This window comes from Pongo pygmaeus, chromosome 19 (assembly GCF_028885625.2).
Source record: "Pongo pygmaeus isolate AG05252 chromosome 19, NHGRI_mPonPyg2-v2.0_pri, whole genome shotgun sequence".
NCBI classification, from domain to species: domain Eukaryota; kingdom Metazoa; phylum Chordata; class Mammalia; order Primates; family Hominidae; genus Pongo; species Pongo pygmaeus.
The window spans coordinates 2,123,698-2,143,511 of record NC_072392.2 but is presented as its reverse complement, the minus strand read 5'-3'; the positions used below and the strand labels follow the sequence as shown (position 1 = coordinate 2,143,511).

Sequence of the window (19,814 nt, the reverse complement as noted above, 5' to 3'; positions counted from 1 at the left end):
TTAAGTCCATTCTCCAAGCGCCACCCTCCACTGGCACGGAGGTGGCAGTTACATAGGTTCTGATCCTCGGGCCTGGGAACAGCACACAGAGAACCCCACCCACCCCACCGCCGCCACCAGACTGGTTTGCTAGCGAAAACTTCCACACAAGGAAAGTTTCTACTCACAGGGGCCTACTGCATACCCAGCTTCTGGACAGACAGATTTACGAACAACCACAGCAAACACTCAACAAAGCAATTTTCTAGCCAGTCCTAGGAGTCTCGCCCCTCCTGTTGGGTAACAGGAATGGGGATCTGGCTGCAAACTTTCCCGGGTTTGCCCATGGTCAGGTCTTGACACAGTGATTCTTCAGGAAGGCTCTCCAGGAAGGCTCTGTGTTTTCTGTTTAAATGTCTGCATTCTAAGAAGCTCAGAGAAGCTCGTATTGCCTAGGCCTGGCTCTCCTCAGTCACCCCCTAACCCTCCTCTGCCAAGAACCATGGGTCGGTGTGGAGTTGAGGGGTCCAGTACACAAGGGTCCCTTGAAACTAGGGACCATGGTGTCGCTGGGCTGGTAATCCAGTCTCCACAGACTTCACTCTGCTCTTGACCTCTCAGTACGTTCTCTATATTCCCATTTCTCCCACAACAAAGCTGAATTCCCGACGTGGCTAGGGCAGGAGCAAGGCATAGTTTAAGTCTGGATCAACTTCAGACTAAAAATGCATTTCAGAGCATTTTTCCAGGGACTGAGGGAGACTGGCACATCAGAATCTCCAAAAAGGCAGAGAGTGGTGGTGTTTTTGATCCATACCTCGCTAGTCTTCCCTCCCCCTCCCCCGCGAGAGTCTCTCGTGATTCCACCATGCAATGCAAGGAACCCGCTTTGCAGGCAGAGGAAAAAGGTTGATAATCAATGCTTTCAACGAGCCTCAGTTTCAGCCCAAATTGGGATTTATCTCACCACTGAGCACCAATTTTGACAAAGCATAAGGATTCCTCTGTCCGTGGGCCCTGAGATACCCTGGCCTGACTTAGCCCCATACTGTTGGAACCTCTCCTGCTCCTGTTCTCCATGACTGTACCGAACCCAAAACAGAGGCTGCATGCTGGCAGAGGCTGGCAGATGTCTTTTGTGTGGCCCACACAATTTTTTTTAAATGGGAATTAGCTGTCAGTATTTAAAAAGTAGGAAATTTCTTTTTTTTTTTTTGAGATGGAGTCTTGCTCTGCAGCCCAGGCTGGAGTGCAGCAGCGCGATCTTGGCTCACTGCAAGCTCTGCCTCCCGGGTTCACGCCATTCTCCTGCCTCAGCCTCCCGAGCAGCTGGGACTACAGGCGCCCGCCACCACGCCCGGCTAATTTTTTGTATTTTTCGTAGAGATGGGGTTTCACCGTGTTAGCCAGGATAGTCTCGATCTCCTGACCTTGTGATCCGCCGGTCTCGGCCTCCCAAAGCGCTGGGATTACAGGCATGAGTCACCGCGCCCGGCCTTTTTTTTTTTTTGAGACGGAATTTCACTCTTGTTGCCCAGGCTGGAGATCTTGGCTCACTGCAACCTCCACCTCCTGGGTTGAAGCAATTCTTCTGCCTCAGCCTCCCAAGTAGCTGGGATTACAGGTATGTGCCACCACGCCCGGCTAATTTTTCTTATTTTTAGTAAAGACAGGGTTTTGCCATGTTGGCCAGGCTGGTCTTGAACTCCTGACCTTAAGTGATCCACTCGCCTCGCCTCCCAAAGTGCTGGGACAGATGTGAGCCACCCTGGCCAAAAATAGGAAATTTCATATAAAAACCCAGACTTCTGGCTTCAAGTAAGATGAAAATAAAACAGAGGCCATGGGAAGCCTGGGCCCAAATTCCTGCAAGAGCCAAAATAACGGCTGCCCGTCTTCACACAGGGCAAGTGCCGGCTGGGTCGCCTCAGTCTCCGCCGCTGCCTCACATCCCGCTAGCTTCCCCTGTAGTCATTTTTTGTCTGGCCCTGTAAGCACTGAATTTCGTAGTGGTGGCACTAAGGCACCTCCTGAGGACTGACAGCATGGGGCTCCTCTTGCTCCTGGGTGGTTTAGAAGCCTGGAGACTCGAGGGCCTTGTTCTAGTCCAGCTACTGAAACTGACTGAAAGGAGAAAAACCATTCCTTTGGAGTACGATATCCTTGCCTCCTGGAAAGAGCCCTCAAAGTAGGGTCCCCAGACCTATTAGAAACTCCAGGGTTGGGACCCAGAAATCTGTGTTTTACCAAGCCCTTCAGGTGACTCTGATGCATGCTAAAATGTGAGAATTACTATCCTGGGAAACTAAAAATATGCAGATTCTTGACCCCTGAAGATCCTGATTTTGGAGGTCTGCAAATGGGGCCAAAGAGGATTTCAAACGCTTCCAAGTTGATTTGGACTTGCAGCCAGATTTGAGAGCTACTGCACCTGAGGACTCATCTTTTCCCAGCCCCAGGCCAGTGTCCTCGGCTCCAGACCCGCCTCCCATCATCCTTCAGTCACTCACTCACCACATAAAGAGAAAGCCCTACTACTCTCCAAGGGCTCGTGGACTGACTGGAGGAGAGCTGACAGCTTCTTCTCACGCTAATGGCCTGAATGTGAGACGTCCACAGCCTCCTCCTGCCTCATGCCCCTTTTCCCTCCTTCTCCCAGGGCTACCCACACACGGCGCTCATGCACAAGCTGTCTGCACCGTTTTATTCTGTTTTCTCTAGTGTGTGCGCTTTGATGAAGCCCAGCACCAAGCCACGCCTAACTGGGCTGCCAGCACAGCCCTTCTGGTGACAACAGACACTGGTGAATGTCAAGAGAACATAGCACAGGAGGAAAGGAAGAGAATTCTAATACTTTTTTTTTTTTGAGATGGAGTCTTGCTCTGTCACCCAGGCTGGAGTGCAGTGGTGCGATCTCGGCTCACTGCAAGCTCCACCTCCCGGGTTCACGCCATTCTCCTGCCTCAGCCTCCTGAGTAGCTGGGACTACAGGCGCCCACCACCACGCCCGGCTAATTTTTTGTATTTTTAGTAGAGACGGGGTTTCACCGTGTTAGCCAGGATAGTCTCGATCTCCTGACCTCGTGATCCGCCCACCTCGGCCTCCCAAAGTGCTGGGATTACAGGCGCTTGCCACCACGCCCTGCTAATTTTTATATTTTTAGTAGAGATGGGGTCTCACCAAGTTGGGCAGGCTGGTCTCGAACTCCTGACCTCAGGTGATCCGCCCGCCTCGCCTCCCAAAGTGCTGGGATTACAGGCATAAGCCACTGTGCCTGGCCGAGAATTCTAATACTCTTCAAAGTTGCTTATCATAATACTGGCATGCTTTTTTTCCCAGAGCATAGGTTCTGCTGAGAAAAACTGAGGTCAGGCTGTGTCTTGTAAACCTGGGAATCATTTTTCCATCATCTCAAAGAACTGGGAAAACCTTCCCAAACGGACATGGTGTGAACTCAAGTACTACAAACCTACCTTCAGCCTCAACAGCCAAAGGAGGAGAGACGAACATTCTTTGAGTGCTTACAATGCTACCAACAAATGAACATTTACACACATCATCTCAATCCCCACGAAAATTCCTTGAGGTGGGAATCATCAGCCTGTTTTTAGAGGAGCAAACTGAGGGTAAGAGAAGTTAAGAACTTGTCCAGGATGACTTAAAAGGCAGGATGCCAGGATTCAAACCCCTGTGTGTTACTCAGACTCTGCTCAGAGGCTGCCTCTCCCTGACTGCCCTCCCACATCTGTTTTTTCTTCCTAGCTCTTATCACGTGCTAAGTTATTGGATGACATATTTACTTGTGCATTTGTTTCCTGTCTGTCTCCCCAACAGAACGTAAGACTCTGTCCATCTTGTCACTGCCATTTCCTTGCACGGTGAACAGTGTTTGGCACCTGGTGAGCCCTTGGTGGGGATCTGCTGCTGGATAAGGGGAAGGGCAGCTCTATCTGCTGCGCCTCACTGCCGTCCAAAAGCATCCCTTCCCTTACCTGTTCTTTCATTCTTTTCCCTCCCCAAACCCCAACACCAATCTCAGAGGCCAAGGAATACAACACAGAGAAAGTGAATGGTTCCCTGTCCCTTCAGATGGGGGATTGAGAGGAAGCTCAAATTCCTAGAAATCCAAGAAGAGTCTGTTTGTAGGGATAGGCTTGCTCCTACAAAGCAAAAGTCTTCACGCTGAGGAGGCAGAAATGGTTTATAAGCGACTCTCTCCTTTCTGGGGCTGGAAGGCTTGGCCACACTGAGAAGGAGGTGATGAGAGAGTCCTTTCTGAGGCTGGAAGCCTTGGCCACCCCTCCTAGCCCATGCTCAGGCTCTTTTGCATCCAGTCAAGTGCTTGGGGTTAGGATGATGGAGCAACACAGGTGGGATGAAACAGAAAGGGAAAGTGGCACAGAGCATCCAAAAGCACAAACCCCTCCCCGAAGTCAAAATCAAAATCAATCAGAGCACTGGTTCCTGAACTCAAAGGACCTAGGGCAGAGGTTCTCAAAGTGGGGTCCCCAGACCTACTAGAATCAGAAACTCCAGGGTTGAGACCAGAAATCTGTGTTTTACCAAGCCCTTCAGGTGACTCTGATGCATGCTAAAATGTGAGAATTACTATCCTGGGAAACTAAAAATATGCAGATTCTTGACCCCTGAAGATCCTGATTTAGCAGGTCTGCAAATGGGGCCAAAGAGGATTTCAACAGCTTCCAAGTTGATTTGGACTTGCAGCCAGATTTGAGAGCTACTGCACCTGAGGACTCATCTTTTCCCGGCCCCAGGCCAGTATCCTCGGCTCTAGACCTGCCTCCCATCATCCTTCAGTCACTCACTCACCACATAAAGCAATGATGTGGCTGCTGTCTTCATGCACGAACTTCCTGGTGACCGCCTCCTCCATGATTTGCTTCACCTGCGGACACATGGACAGCATCACTGCTTTTATTATTATTTTTCCTTATCAAAGACCTCTGGGCAAATAAATAGTTTGGTTCCGCCCTTCTGGTCTGAAGGGCACTTTCAGACACTTGCAGAGATGAGAGGGATGAAAGGTGTGGGGAAGCAAAGTTTCTTCAGCACAGTCTGATTCGAGTCTTTTGGAGAGGAAACCAGGGAAAGAGATGCCAAAAACCCATCAAACAATCAGTGCATGTTCCAGCCCAGGTGGAAGTGCCCTGCCTTGGAGAACAGGAATAGGATGCTGTTTGCTCATCTGTTCTTAGCTGACAAAGGGCTTCTAGGCAGACATACTGTCCTTTAGAGACAAACCATCACGGTACAGCCTGCAGATAAACAACCTGCCCCTCCTCCTTTTCTCCCTATTCTCCAAGGTTAGGGGTAGGTCTCATACCTCAGGGACACCCTCTACATGCTCAAAAGCCCAGCCTTCTTTCCATCTAGGGTCTAAAACTCTGATGTTTGGGGTTCCCACCTGGATGTAAAAGTTCCCAAATACCTTGTAAGGTAAACAGTCATTTCTTTTTTTTTGAGACGGAGTCTCGCTCTGTTGCCCAGGCTGGAGCGCAGTGGTGCAATCTTGGCTCACTGCAGTCTCTGCCTCCCGGGTTCAAGCGATTCTCCTGCCTCAGCCTCCCGAGTAGCTGGGACAACAGGTGCATGCCACCACGCCCTGCTAATTTTTGTATTTTTAGTAAAGATGGGGTTTCACCATATTGGTCAGGCTGGTCTTGAACTCCTGACCTCAGGTGATCCACCCGCCTCGGCCTCCCAAAGTGCTGGGATTACAGGCGTAAGCCACTGTGCCCAGTCGGTCATTTCTTTCTTTAAGAAAGTGCTTAAAAAGAAACCTTTTTAATTGATGTGCAGTAAACATATAAAAGAACTTATATCACAATTACACAGCGTGGTGAATTTTCACAAACTGAACACTCTTGTGAAATCAGCAACTAGAGCAAGAAACAGAACATGTGACCAACACCCTGGCCTCATCACCTTCCCTTCTAGTCACTATTCCCCCTAAGGGTACCCACTCTCCTGATTCCACCACGACAGTTTTGTGGGTTTTTATACTTTTTTTGTTTGTTTGTTTTTGAGATGGAGTTTCGCTCTTTTGCCCAGGCTGGAGTGAAGTGGTGCGTTCTCAGCTCACTGCAACCTCCAACTCCCGGGTTCAAGAGATTCTCCTGCCTCAGCCTCCAGAGTAGCCGGGATTACAGGCATGCACCACCACGCCTGGCTGTTTGTTTGTTTGTTTTGTATTTTTAGTAGAGATGGGGTTTCTCCATGTTGGCCAGGCTGGTATTGAACTCCTGACCTCAGGTGATCCACCCGCGTTGGCCTCCCAAAGTGCTGGGATTACAGGTATGAGCCACCACACCCGGCCTGGGTTTTTATACTTTTTATAAGTGGAATCACTCAGTGTGTAGTGTTTTCTGACTAGTTTCTTTTGCTCACCTGTGTCATTCTGAAATTTGTTCATGTTGTATATAGTTGTAGATTGTTCATTCTCCGTGCATGTTGTGTACAGTTGTAAATTGTTCACTCTCCGTGGTGTGAACATACAAACAACAGGCGTTTGGGTGGTTTTCAGTCTGGGGCTGTTATGAATATTGCTGCTATGAACATTGAAGACATGTCTTCTGGTGAACAAATGTTTTGGATTTATGTTTCTAGGCAAGGAATGTCTGATGCACACACTTTGCTTTATTAGATATTGCCAAATTGTTCTCCAAAGTTGGTTATACCAGTTTACACTCCCATGTATGAGGTTCTGGTGGTTCCCAACATTCAACCCAAACTCTGTTGATGTCCTGGGGGAACCTGCTAGCAGGCAGTCCTAGTACTGGAGATTATAGAGATTACCTAGTGTATACACCATGGAATACTATGCAGCCATAAAAAATGATAAGTTCATGTCCTTTGTAGGGACATGGATAAAATTGGAAATCATCATTCTCAGTAAACTATTGCAAGGACAAAAAACCAAACACTGCATGTTCTCACTCATAGATGGGAACTGAACCATGAGAACACATGAACACAGGAAGGGGAACATCACACTCTGGGGACTGTTGTGGGGTGGGGGGAGGGGGGAGGGATAGCATTAGGAGATATACCTAATGCTAAATGACGAGTTAATGGGTGCAGCACACCAGCATGGCACATGTATACATATGTAACTAACCTGCACATTGTGCACATGTACCCTAAAACTTAAAGTATAATAATAATAAATTAATTAATTAATTAAAAAAAAAGAGATTACTTAGTGTAGAATGTTACACATAAAGTGAGCCTTGGGTAGAGCTAATCTTCCCCATTCTTTAGACAGGAATGTAATGTTCTGATGCTGTCCAGGTTCCCAAGACCCTTAGTCAAGACTGTATAGTTTGGAGGGTGGTAGAACCTCAAAAGCCTGGGGAGGCGGGAAGAAGGACCTGGAGGCCCCTCCCTGCTGGAAACTGCTAATGGTTAGCGCTCAGGTAAAAGGGGATCAGATCAATTAATGCGAATGCACTCTAAGCTGTTAAAAGCTTCCTAGAAGGCTGGGCATGGTGGCTCATGCCTGTAATCCCAACACTTTGGGAGGATCACCTGAGGACCAGGCTGACCAAAATGGTGAAACCCCATCTCTACTAAAAATACAAAAATTAGCCAAGCATGGTGGTGGGTGCCTGTAATCCCAGCTACTCAAGAGGCTGAGGCAGAAGAATCACTTGAACCCGGGAGGCAGAGGTTGCAGTGAGCTGAGATTGCACTCCAGCCTGGGCAACAAGAGTGAAACTCTGTCTCAAAAACAAACAAACAAACAAACAAAACTTCCTAGATTACCTCCCAAGGATGTTAGCATTCAACAGAGGATAATGTCACAACTAAAGACCTGGAGGCATCTGAAGCAGGCTGATGGGGCAGATTTTTGGGTTAGGAGGATCTGCAGATACCCCTAGAATTATACCAGTGGTCCTTTGTGAAAGGCCAGCCTGATCTACCAATATTCCTGTTGTTTTTCCTTGCAGAAGGGACAGGATGTTTCTGCAGAAATTAAACACTGGGCCAGGCGCGGTGGCTCATGACTATAATCCCAGCACTTTGGGAGGCCAAGGTGGGCGGATCACGGGGTCAGGAGATCGAGACCATCCTGGCTAACATGGTGAAACCCCGTCTCTACTAAAAATACAAAAAATTAGCCGGGCGTTGTGGCAGGCGCCTGTAGTCCCAGCTACGCAGAAGGCTGAGGCAGGAGAAAGGCGTGAACCCGGGAGGCGGAGCTTGCAGTGAGCTGAGATGGCACCACTGCACTCCAGCCTGGGCAACAGAGTGAGACTCCATCTCAAAAAAAAAAAAAAAAAAAGAAATCAAACACTGAAGGAGGAAAGGAGAAACATGAGTTCAGAGCAGGTCAGGAATGATACGTAGCTGTGGCATATTCTGACATTTCTCACATTTTCTTAGGAATCACTTTTGGAGCAGTGTAGTCCAGTTTCTAAGCACTGGTGGAAAAAGTCATCATCCTCTTAAAAAATATTTCCTGGCTGGTCGCAGTGGCTCATGCCTGTAATCCCAGCACCTTGGGAGGCCAAGGCGAGGTCAGGAGATCGAGACTATCATGGCCAACATGGTGAAACCCCATCTCTACTAAAATACAAAAAATTAGCTGGGTGTGGTGGCATGTGCCTGTAGTCCCAGCTACTTGGGAGGCTGAGGCAGGGAAATCGCTTGAACCCAGGAGGTGGAGGTTGCAGTGAGCTGAGATTGCACCACTGCACTCCAGCCTGGCGACAGAGCAAGACTCCGTCTCCAAAAAAAAAAAAAAAAAAAAAAAGTATTTCCCATTATCTGTGACTAACCTCCAAAATTGAGCCATACCTATAATCCCAGCATATCCACCTCTAGTGTGGATACAGGTACTTTTCTATTTTGTTTATACTGTTCAAGTCTCTGTCACTAGACTGCTTCCTTTCGGAGGAGAATCAAGATTTCTCTTTTCACTGGGGAGAGCAGAATTCGGCTTAAATGCTGACTTGATACACCCCTGGCCTAAGAAACCCTTTTTTGGCCTCTTCACAGCAAAGACTTAATGAAGCTTCTTCCACAAGCTGGAAAGCTGATGGCTTCAACTACATCTTTACCAAGGGGAGGGGTGGGAACAAACATTATGGGATAGTAGCCAGGCCATGGCTAATGCATGAGAACCATCTAGAGCTTTCCAGGACTTTTTTTTTTTTTTGAGATGGAGTCTTGCTCTGTCGCCCAGGCTGGAGTGCAGTGGCGCGATCTGGGCTCAGTGCAAGCTCTGCCTCCTGGGTTCACGCCATTCTCCTGCCTCAGCCTCCCAAGTAGCTGGGACTGCATTCGCCCGCCACCACACCCAGCTAATTTTTTGTAGAGAGAGGTTTCACCGTCTTAGCCAGGATGGTCTCGATCTCCTGACCTCATGATCCGTCTGCCTCAGCCTCCCAAAGAGCTGGGATTACAGGCGTGAGCCACCATGCCCAGCTTTTTTTTGTAGACGGAGACTTGCTCTGTCGCCCAGGCTAGAGTGCAGTGGTTCGATCTTGGCTCGCTGCAACCACGCCTCCTGGGTTCAAGCGATTCTCCTGCCTCAGCCTCCCGAGTAGCTGGGATTACAGGTGCCCATCACTGTGCCTGGCTAATTTTTTTTTTTTTTTTTTTTTTTTTTTTTTCAGTACAGATGGGGTTTCACCATCTTGGCCAGGCTGGTCTGGAACTCCTGACCTCGTGATCTACCCGCCTCAGCCTCCCAAAGTGCTGGGATTACAGGCGTAAGCCACCGCGCCTGTCCGCTTTCCAGGATGTTATGAGAGCCCAGACTCTTCCCCAACCCTAAAACTCTAATTAGGGCTCAGCTAAGGTAAACTTTTTTTTTTTTTTTTTTTTGAGACAGAGTCTCACTCTGTCGCCCGGGCTGGAGTGCAGTGGCACAATCTCGGCTCACTGCAACCTCCACCTCCCAGGTTCCAGCGATTCTCCTGCCTCAGTCTCCCGGGTAGCTGGGATTACAGGCACGCACCACCACCCCTGGCTTATTTTGGTATTTTTAGTAGAGACGGGGTTTCACTGTATTGGCCAGGCTGGTCTCGAACTCCTGAGCTCAGGTGATCTGCCCGCCTAGGCCTCCCAAAGTGCTGGGATTACAGGTGTGAAGAAACTTTTATATATGTGTGTATATATATATATATGGTAGACAGCATAGAGAGGAAGAAATCTAGACTCATAGAAGTTAAGTAACTCACTCAAGGTCACACAGAACTAGGTCCAGACTATTCCAAAATGTATGCTTTCCAAACACCAGGCCTCGAAGTCTCCAAAATCAGCACATTTATTTACCAAACAGTCACGGAGTGCCTACAGTATGCCAGGCACTGGATACAAGGCAGTGGCCGAAACAGAGGGTCTCCTGCCCTGGTGGAGTTTACTTACCAGGCAGACAGCAGCCACACAGGCAGGCCGGGGAAGGAGGCCCAATGCATTCTAAGCTGCGCTGCGGGTTGGAGCTCTCCAGCTCTCACATGGGAGTGAGTCATTCACACGGGCACTGCCCCCCACCCGAAATGGAAATGGGCTTTTGGGCAGGGTCAAGGTAAACGGAGTTAGTAGAGGGAAGGACTGCTTCTCTTTCTAAAGTAGGGGGGCTTCCCTCAAAAGGGAAAAACTTCCGAGTGTTAAAAACCATTCCAAACAAGCCCCTGGTCCCTGGGTCAGGAGGTGGGCGTGGAGAGAGAAACGGAGGTGTGCGGCGAACCCCTCCCGCAGCGAGCACTCGGTAACTGGAGGCACGGCGGACGTCGGACAAGGGGGAGCTCAGCCCACACGACACCCACTTGGGATGTGGGGAAGCTCGACCCGCACGACACCCATCTGCGCCGCGGGAGCCCGCGCGGGGCCCCGCCCCTTCCCCCGGCGGCGCGGGCACTGAATGGGCAGCTCCGGATCCAGCCATCCCCGCCATCCCCGCCACCCCTCCCCCGGCCTCGGGCTCCCAGCGCCGCTGCCGTCACAGGGCGGGGAGCTGCGGGGCTGCGAAGCAAACAAGCCCGGAGCGCCGGCCGGGTCCCCCGGGCAGAGGGGCGCTGCCCTCCCCCATCCCAGAAAGGGGAGGGAGGCGCAGCCCGTCCAGAACCCGACCCGCCCGGCCCAGGTTCGGCCCGGGTGCCCGCGCCGGGGGGTGGGCGCGGACCTTTCTGCCCCCTGGACCGCGCGGGCCAGGGCGCGAGCCCCCCGGGGTTCTTGCCTCGACTTTACCTCCTTCTTCACGTTCCACAGCAGTTTCTCTTTGACTGCGTCCTCTGCGCTGCCCATGGTGTGGCAGGAGGCGGCGCCGAGCGGCCCTCAGAGCCCCCGCACCCTCGCCGCCTCCGCGCCTCTCGGCTCAGCGCCCCACGCGCAAGGCGGAGCCCCCGCCCGCCGCGCTCCCGGCCCGCCGCCGCCGCCGCAGCCACTGCCCGGTGCTCGGCTCCGCAGCCATCTTCCGAGCCCTGCACAGACGTCAGGCGGCAGGCCCAGCCCCTTCCCACAGCCGGAGGGGGGTTGCGCACAGCGACGGGGGATCGGGGCGGGGAGAGGCCGTGCGCGCCTAGGGGCGGCAGACCCGGGCGCGCGCCACGGGGGTCGCTGTCATGGCAACGCACCGGCTCCCGCACGGAGGGCGCGAAGCCGCATTGTGAGCGCTGGCCCTGGAGCCCGCGGCCCCGCAGCTGAGAGCGAGCCTCGGTCCCGCTGAAGGTCCCCTAACTTCTGCCTGCTCCCTCTCCCGACGGGACGGAAAGGGCCGGGGCTCGGGCATGGGGTCCCCTGCGGTCCGAGCCTGCCCACGGCGAAGCCGGTGCAGCCCGGCCCCGTGACCCCTCTGAATCCCCGTCCGGACGTCGCCGTGCAGTTGTTAAGTTTCTGGGAAGATTAGTGGGAGCGCAGCCGCCCGAGCCCGACGGCCGGAGGGTCGCGGCCAGTACCCCTCGCCGGGTCGCCGCGTCCTACAAGGTCCTTCCCGGCCGCTCCGTGGGAGGCGGGGCGCGGGTTGGAGTAACAGGGACGGGCGTGAGCTGGTACGGAAACGGGCAAGGTGAGAGAAGTGTCTTCCACGCGATTCCCAAGCCTCGCTAGGGAATCGAGGGAGAAGAAAGGTTGCTCAGTGATAAAGAACATGCCGTTGCAAACGGAAGAGCAACGTGCCCGAATCTAGGTGACAGGAAGGGCTTAGGCCTTTTCGGCACGAATGGAGCATTCCAGTCAACATGTTTCTATGTGATGCAGCTTTATAGCGCAAAAAAATGACAATGCAAGGGGCACAAACAGCCCTGCTGGACCAACAGCCCGAGCCTCCGCAGTCTACATCCGGCACCTTCAGGCCCCCAACCACACACTGCGAAGTGGAAAAAGTTCCCACTGCGGCTTGGCGGCTAACGCGGCGCTCTCAGGTGCTGCTGGAAAAGACCTTCGCGAGAGGGCGCAGGGAGTCCCGCCCCTTGGAGGGCCCGCCCTCTTGGAAGGGACCGGAAGCGCTCGTCCTGGCCCGGAAGCAGTGCTGACTCCGTACACGCGCGCTAAGGCATGGCGGCACACCGCCCCGGCACGCTCAAGCAGCAGAATAAAGCTCATAAAGGCGGGCGGCATCGGGGTCGGGGATCTGCACAGCGGGACGGCAAGGGTAAGAAGATAACGTAGAAGGAATAAGGGCTATTTGGCCGTTATTAACTCTTTTTCCCCATGCCCAGACTGAGCTTCTGTCTCCCGTCTGGGCTTCACGCGAAAGGCCCTTTCTAAGGTGGGCGGAGAGGAGTCCCTTTTCTTGACCTTGTTGTGGGGCCGATCACGCCAGCCCCTTCTAATCTGCCCTTCAGGCCGTCTAGCACTGAAAACCCTAAGCAAGAAGGTGAGAAAAGAACTCAGTAGAGTCGACCAGAGGCATCGCGCCAGCCAGCTCCGAAAGCAGAAGAAGGAGGCGGTGAGAGGAGCGGGATTTGGGAGACTGCGGCTTCTCTGGTGTTCTAGGTGGCTGATGCTTCGAAGTGGAAAATGAGACCGGGAGGAGGGTCCAGGGACAGAGCGTAGCCCTAGAGCACGTGTCGAGCGTGCAGGTCTAGCATTCTTTGCTTTGGTCAGAATTCCTGCCACCCCGCTGGCATACCTGTGGTCTTTTACTAGAGAGATGCTGGTTGTGGGTAGGGGGAGCATCTGTGGGAGTGGAAATGCAATGCTGGAGTGAAGTGGTGAGACACTGAGATGTTCTCGGATATCTTTCTATTTTCAGGTTCTGGCAGAGAAGAGACAGCTGGGTGGCAAGGATGGCCCTCCTCATCAGGTACTGGTGGTGCCTCTGCACAGCAGAATTTCCCTGCCAGAGGCCATGCAGCTGCTTCAAGATAGGGACACTGGAACAGTACACTTGAATGAATTGGGAAACACTCAGAGCTTTATGCTGCTATGCCCCCGCTTGAAACATCGGTGGTTCTTCACATCAGCAAGGCCAGGTTAGAGTATACACCAATATTTTGTATGATGTTTGAGTAGTGGTAATTTTTTTTTTTTTTAGCATAATGTGCTGGTGCCAACCACCTCTTCTTACTGTGTCTTCTATCTGCAGGGGATCTGCATATTGTGTTAGACATGGCTAAAGTAGCTGATACCATCCTGTTCCTCCTTGATCCACTAGAAGGTTGGGACAGCACCGGCGATTACTGTCTTTCCTGCCTCTTTGCTCAGGGCCTTCCGACCTATAGTAAGTGAGTTAGCATTTATTGTGCATCTTTAATTTGTCAAGCACTATGCCTGGCATTTGATATAGGAATACAACTGATGGATCATATTCAGCTGGTGGTGGGATGTACACATATGGATTAAACTTGGTCCATTGTTTACAGATTATCACTCACGGTGTCTTTTTGTTTTTGGCTGTCCTTTGCCCAGAGAAACAAGGATGTGAATTTTGATTTCACTGTGAAATTCCTTCAGGGTAGTTCAGTGTTGGGCTTCCCAGTGATCTCTGGGCTTGCAACTGAGCTATTAGGTTGTTTGTGAACTGCAGAGGGATTTTTATGTAATGAAGCAGTAGGTCATGAAGCATTTTCTCTTTCATTTACAGCACTAGCTGTCCAGGGGATTTCTGGCCTCCCACTGAAGAAACAAATAGATGCCAGGAAGAAGCTAAGTAAAGCAGTGGAGAAGCGTTTTCCGCATGACAAACTCCTCTTGTTAGACACTCAGCAGGAGGCAGGGATGCTGCTTAGGCAGTTGGCTAACCAGAAGCAACAGCATCTTGCTTTTCGAGATCGGCGGGCCTACCTATTTGCCCGTGCTGTTGATTTTGTTGCTAGTGAAGAGAATAACTTGGTGGGCACCTTGAAAATTTCAGGCTATGTTCGAGGGCAGACTCTGAATGTCAATAGGTTGCTGCATATCGTTGGACATGGTGATTTCCAGATGAAACAGATAGATGCCCCCGGAGACCCTTTCCCTTTAAATCCTAGAGGAATTAAACCCCAAAAGGACCCAGATATGGCAATGGAGGTAAGACTGATATTCTTAATTCATGTTCATATGAAAGTTGGCACAGGAAGGAAACTTAAATTCAGAGAAGATAGTCTGTACACTTAGGTGAACGAGGAGACTGCTAGTCTGAAGTAAGGCAATAGTCAGTTATAAATAGGTTGATAAATCACATATTTATCCAGCACTTTCTCGGTACTCTGCACTGTGATTGGCTCTGAGTTTATAGAACACACTAAAGATGTGGTTGCTTTCCTCAAGGGACTTAATTGGGCTCAATCTGTGAAATAAAGATTGAGATAGCATATGGTTAGGGTGCGGACCAGCAGTGGAAGTTGAGAAAGTAGACTAGCAAGCTTCACATAAGAGATCAGACTTGAGCTAGGTGTTGAGAAGGATAAATGTGATTTATGAGTCGAAGAGGGATAAAAGAATATCCTAGAAGATAAAAGACAGAATGAACCTAGGCACAGTGGTGGATCAAAGCGTTTATGTGAACCTTGAAGAGATCAGCTTGATGGGAGTGAGGTATGTAATAAATGGTTAGGAGTGGAAGCAGATTAAGAAAGACCTCAAGAGCCAAGCAGAGACTTAAAATACCCTGGAAATTAGAAAACAGCCATTGGAAAAGTTGTGACAAGTTTTAGCATTTTGTCGCATTCATCTTATACATGAGGACTGATATTTCTGGGTCCTTCTGGTTACTGTGTTAGATTTAGGAGATTTTTGGTTCGTGGTTGACTATCACCTGCTTTTGGTTTTCAGATTTGTGCTGCGGATACTGTAGATGATATGGAAGAAGGCCTTAAGGTCCTAATGAAGGCAGACCCTGATAGACAGGAATCCTTGCAAGCAGAGGTTATCCCAGATCCAATGGAGGGAGAGCAAACCTGGCCCACTGAGGAGGAGCTGAGCGAGGCAAAGGGTTGGTATTGGTAAACTTGTTTGTAATTCATCTGACCTGGAATTGTGGATTTTCTCTAGTTGTTCCAAGTGAGGGCCCTATAGGATAGAGTGGGATGGGGGTATAGTTGAAAGTCTCTCCTCACCCTCAAATGCTGTATGTTTTCAATAAACAAACATTATACACAGTCTTGTTCCATTTCTCAAAATTACTTGTGTTAATGTTTTATCATGAACAGATAAACAACTTTGGATTCATTGCAGGGCTTATTTAGCTGTGTAAGTATTGCTAGTTGTGAGGCAGCTGAATTAAATTTGGAAGTAGTCAGTTCTATTTACAGCGTCTGCCAGAATTTCCCATGTTGGCAGCAGTATGTGGTGCTTTGCCTAGGTGAGAATAACCAGAGGGATAGGGAAAAGAAGTCTATAATTTACTTAATTTGTTTGGGCTTTTACAGATTTCTTGAAGGAAAGTTCTAAGGTGGTAAAGAAGGTCCCCAAAGGAACATCCAGTTACCAAGCTGAATGGATTTTGGATGGTGGCAGCCAAAGTGGTGGGGAAGGAGATGAATATGAATATGATGATATGGAACATGAGGATTTTATGGAGGAAGAATCTCAGGTAAGGAATTGAGGCCTTAGGCCAATTCTGTGTCCAGCTCCAAACGTAAGGCAAAGTGCAGTTGTGATCTTGAGGAGTGTGTATGGTTAGTTTCTTTTTTTTTTTTTTTTTATGAGACGGAGTCTCGCTCTGTCGCTCAGGCTGGAGTGCAGTGGCGCTATCTGGGCTCACTGCAAGCTCCGCCTCTCGGGTTCACGCCATTCTCCTGCCTCAGCCTCCTGAGTAGCTGGGACTACGGGCGCCCACCAACATGCCTGCCTAATTTTTTTGTATTTTTAGTAGAGACGGGGTTTCACTGTGTTAGCCAGGATGGTCTCGATCTCCTGACCTCGTGAGCCGCCGCGCCCGGCCGTGTATGGTTAGTTTCTTAGGAATGACTCTGTAGTTGCCAGGAATGAGGCTTTTGTTTTATAGTTTCGACTGTATTAGAATTTATGTTGGTTGGGAATGGGGATCTAGTACAATTATTTTACTCTTAGCTTATTGGCCTTTGGGGTAGAGACAGGTGTGGATTTCTTCTGAAAAAACTGTAATCCTTTATTCTACAGGATGAGAGTAGTGAAGAAGAAGAGGAAGAATATGAAACTATGACTATTGGGGAGTCTGTGCATGATGATCTGTATGATAAGAAAATAGATGAAGAAGCTGAGGCAAAAATGTTGGAGAAATATAAACAAGAAAGACTGGAAGAGATGTTTCCAGATGAAGTGGACACGCCCCGTGATGTGGCTGCTAGAATTCGGTTAGTCAACAAGTCTATCAACAAGTCTAAATTCAATCAATACGTTTTTAAAAACTTGGCTCAGAGCTGTGTCACTGTGATGTGAAAGAAGAAAAACACATTTTTCCTGCTCCTGAAGAGCTAACATTTAATATGGGAAGGCAAGACGTACGTATGGGAAATGGTCATATATAATTAAGTTCTAGACTGTGGTGCAGACTAACGTTACAGGACTTGAATGAAGGAGAAATACTAAGGTTAATTAGCAAATACTTCTTCCCAAAGAACCAGTACTCAATTGACGTATATAATGTGTGGAAATTTTAGGGGGTTTGGGTAGAATAGCAGAAGTAGAAGAGTGAAGAAGTAGATGATTATATCTGTTCTGGAGGTGAGTGACTAAAGCCAGTGAATTAATTTTGGATATTAGGAGGTAAGGCTGTGTATTAGGCCATTCTCGCATGGCTATAAAGAAGTACCAGAGACTGCGTAATTTATAAAGAAAAGAGGTTTAATTGGGTCATGGTCCTGCAGACTGCACAGGAAGCATGGTGCTGGTATCTGCTCAGCTTCTGGGGTGGCCTCAAGAAACTTATAATCATGGCAGAAGGTAGAGGGGGAGCAAGTCATGTCACATGGCCAGCGCAGTAACAAGAGAGCAAGGCAGGAGGTGCTACACACTTTTAAACAACTAGATCTCATGAGAACTCACTCAACAAGGGGCGTGGTGCTAATCCATTCATGAGAAAACCTCCCCTAATGCAGTCACCTCCCACCAGGCTCCACCTCCAACACTGGGGATTGTATTTCAGTATGAGATTGGGGCAGGGACACACATCTGAACTATATCAGGCCATTACCAAGCATCTTTTTTGTCAGGTTAAAAAGCTCCCTGACAGGTAACAGGGAGCCACTGCAGATACTTTGTCTTTTGTCAGTGAGAAGCTTGGGTTTGGTTCTGATAGAACTTGTTATAAGCTGTTTGGAGTGTCGTCTTGGTTTAAGCTGTTGGGTTGTTTGGAGAGAGTTCTTTTCAGCTAGCTCCTTAGCCATTTTAGCAGTGACTTGAGTCTATATAGCACCATATAAATCTGACTTAATGTCTTTAAAATCTTCAATATTCTAGATTTCAGAAATACAGAGGCCTTAAGAGCTTCCGGACATCTCCATGGGATCCTAAGGAAAACCTTCCTCAAGATTATGCTCGGATATTTCAGTTTCAGAACTTTACTAATACTAGGAAAAGCATCTTTAAAGAGGTTGAAGAAAAAGAGGTTGAAGGAGCTGAGGTATCTACCCTCCTTGTTCACCTTGTATGTTGCTTTCATTTGTCAACATGCTCCCTACTTTATTCCTTCTCTTGGCATGAAAATATGCTGCATTTGGGGATTAGGGGAGCCCCTGAGTCATTGATTAGAATGATACTGGGAACAAAGAGGTATCAGCTATGTTAAATGAAAAAGTGTGCTCTGCGTGGTGAAGCATCTTGAAGGATGAGGGTTGGCTTTAAAAATTTTATCTGAGAGACTCAACATATTTGGAGAAAGCTTCCTTGCTATTGGGACTTTGAAGGTAACTCCATGATTGCTTTCTGCTTTCTTGTGGCAGGTTGGCTGCTATGTCACACTTCATGTCTCTGAAGTCCCCGTCTCAGTGGTCGAGTGCTTCAGGCAAGGAACACCCTTGATTGCGTTTTCTTTACTACCTCATGAACAGAAGGTAAATTGCTGTCTTGTGGGAAGATGGGGGGTTGTGAAACTTTCCAGCTGCTTCTGACAGTCTAAAATTCTGTTTATGTGTGACTAACATTTTACTCATTGGGATGCAGAAAGTCTGCCTTTATGATTAGGAATTGGAGAATAATAGAGAAGTCAGTGATGGTTTTATTCATATTGTCTGAACCTGTCTGAAGCATCTCAGTGATGCAATCTCTGTGTGGTTCTGAGACTTCTCCAAGTATGTTTTTCAGACCAGATTTTAAATAAGGGTTGGCAGCCTTAAAAATAAAGGTTTGGCTGGGCGCGGTGGCTCACGCCTGTAATCCCAGCAATTTTTGGGAGGCCAAGGTGGGCGGATCACCTGAGGTCGGGAATTTGAGACCAGCCTGACCAACATGGAGAAACCCCGTCCCTACTAAAAATACAAAATTAGCCAGGCGTGGTGGCACATGCCTGTAATCCCAGCTACTTGGGAGGCTGAGGCAGGAGAATTGCTTGAACCCAGTAGGCGGAGGTTGTGGTGAGCCAAGATTGCGCGGTTGCACTCCAGCCTGGGCAACAAGGGCGAAACTCCATGTCAAAAAAAAAAAAGTTTATGCCAAGGTACAGATCTCTTTTCTCTTGGTGGCCAGTAGTTGTGTATGTTGTGGGGTATGTGATAGTTCTTTGATCGGTTTTGGTAAGGGCTCAAGAAGAAGGGGCTTGAATGAGTGTGGTTTTGAGATTGTGGTGAGTGAATGCCTTGAAGGCCACTGATTTTTGTGTGGCAGATGTTGAACTCTTTTCTGTTAGATGCAGGAACGTAGGTTAGCATTGAAGGATGCACGAAAGCTCTGATCAGCCTGTGTTTGGCTTAAATGCCAGTCATTGGTAGAGGTAAAGATGAACCCGTGTTTCAGCATCTACACTCCACCATTAATTAGCATTGTCAGTTCTTACAATGAGTCTGAATCTGCTAGTTTGGTTTGCCTTCTTTCATTTAGGTAATTGTATTCCTAGACTATGAAGATTTTTGTTTTTCTTACTTGGTCCCCAGATGTCAGTATTGAATATGGTGGTGAGGCGTGACCCTGGCAACACTGAACCTGTGAAAGCCAAGGAAGAGCTCATATTCCACTGTGGATTCAGGCGCTTCCGAGCCTCACCTTTATTCTCTCAGCACACTGCAGGTTAGCAGTGGGGAACCTGGGTTCTTGTCCATCTTGTCTTTTGGGAAACTGACTTGTGGTGGAGGGGTGCCGAAATATATGGTTTCAAAATCTTACATCTCTGGGTTAGAGGTATTTTCAGTTCTCTGGCTTAAGAGCCAATGATGTTTTTACTCAAAATGTCTGAACCTGTCTGAAGCATCCCAGTGATGCAACCTCTGTGTGATACTGAGGCTTTTTTGCCATGAGTATTTGTTCCAGAGCA

The 19,814-nt window shown here is 49.1% G+C and overlaps 2 protein-coding genes and 2 non-coding genes across 11 annotated transcripts in view; 3 read left to right on the top strand and 1 right to left on the bottom strand.

Annotated features, from left to right (window-relative positions):
- SGSM2 (small G protein signaling modulator 2) overlaps positions 1 to 11,334 on the bottom strand; it is a 44,166-nt gene extending 32,832 nt beyond the window's left edge. For 7 of the 8 annotated variants that reach the window (XM_063655728.1, XM_054459777.2, XM_063655730.1 and 4 more), the window contains exons 1-2: positions 11,198 to 11,334; positions 4,811 to 4,886 (exon numbers count right to left, since the gene is read on the bottom strand). In XM_063655728.1, the coding sequence (XP_063511798.1) occupies positions 4,811 to 4,886; positions 11,198 to 11,254 (133 nt within the window). In that variant the 5' untranslated portion in view covers positions 11,255 to 11,334. Of the gene's footprint in view, positions 1 to 4,810; positions 4,887 to 11,197 lie in introns of those variants that run through there. The other variant, XM_063655731.1, reaches the window with a different exon arrangement.
- A 190-nt stretch (positions 11,335 to 11,524) lies between these two features.
- Positions 11,525 to 19,814, top strand: part of TSR1 (TSR1 ribosome maturation factor) — a 13,370-nt gene continuing 5,080 nt past the window's right edge. The window contains exons 1-11 of the mRNA XM_054459782.2: positions 11,525 to 12,599; positions 12,793 to 12,896; positions 13,203 to 13,422; positions 13,536 to 13,670; positions 14,034 to 14,458; positions 15,203 to 15,362; positions 15,799 to 15,962; positions 16,511 to 16,704; positions 17,810 to 17,972; positions 18,292 to 18,402; positions 19,438 to 19,570. Coding sequence (XP_054315757.1) covers positions 12,503 to 12,599; positions 12,793 to 12,896; positions 13,203 to 13,422; positions 13,536 to 13,670; positions 14,034 to 14,458; positions 15,203 to 15,362; positions 15,799 to 15,962; positions 16,511 to 16,704; positions 17,810 to 17,972; positions 18,292 to 18,402; positions 19,438 to 19,570 — 1,906 coding nt within the window. The 5' untranslated portion in view covers positions 11,525 to 12,502. The remainder of the gene's footprint in view (positions 12,600 to 12,792; positions 12,897 to 13,202; positions 13,423 to 13,535; positions 13,671 to 14,033; positions 14,459 to 15,202; positions 15,363 to 15,798; positions 15,963 to 16,510; positions 16,705 to 17,809; positions 17,973 to 18,291; positions 18,403 to 19,437; positions 19,571 to 19,814) is intronic.
- LOC129018519 (small nucleolar RNA SNORD91 family) lies at positions 18,547 to 18,641 on the top strand. Its single transcript, XR_008495338.1, has one exon. It is a non-coding gene; the product is annotated as a small nucleolar RNA SNORD91 family (small nucleolar RNA).
- On the top strand, positions 19,700 to 19,794 carry LOC129018518 (small nucleolar RNA SNORD91 family). Its single transcript, XR_008495337.1, has one exon. It is a non-coding gene; the product is annotated as a small nucleolar RNA SNORD91 family (small nucleolar RNA).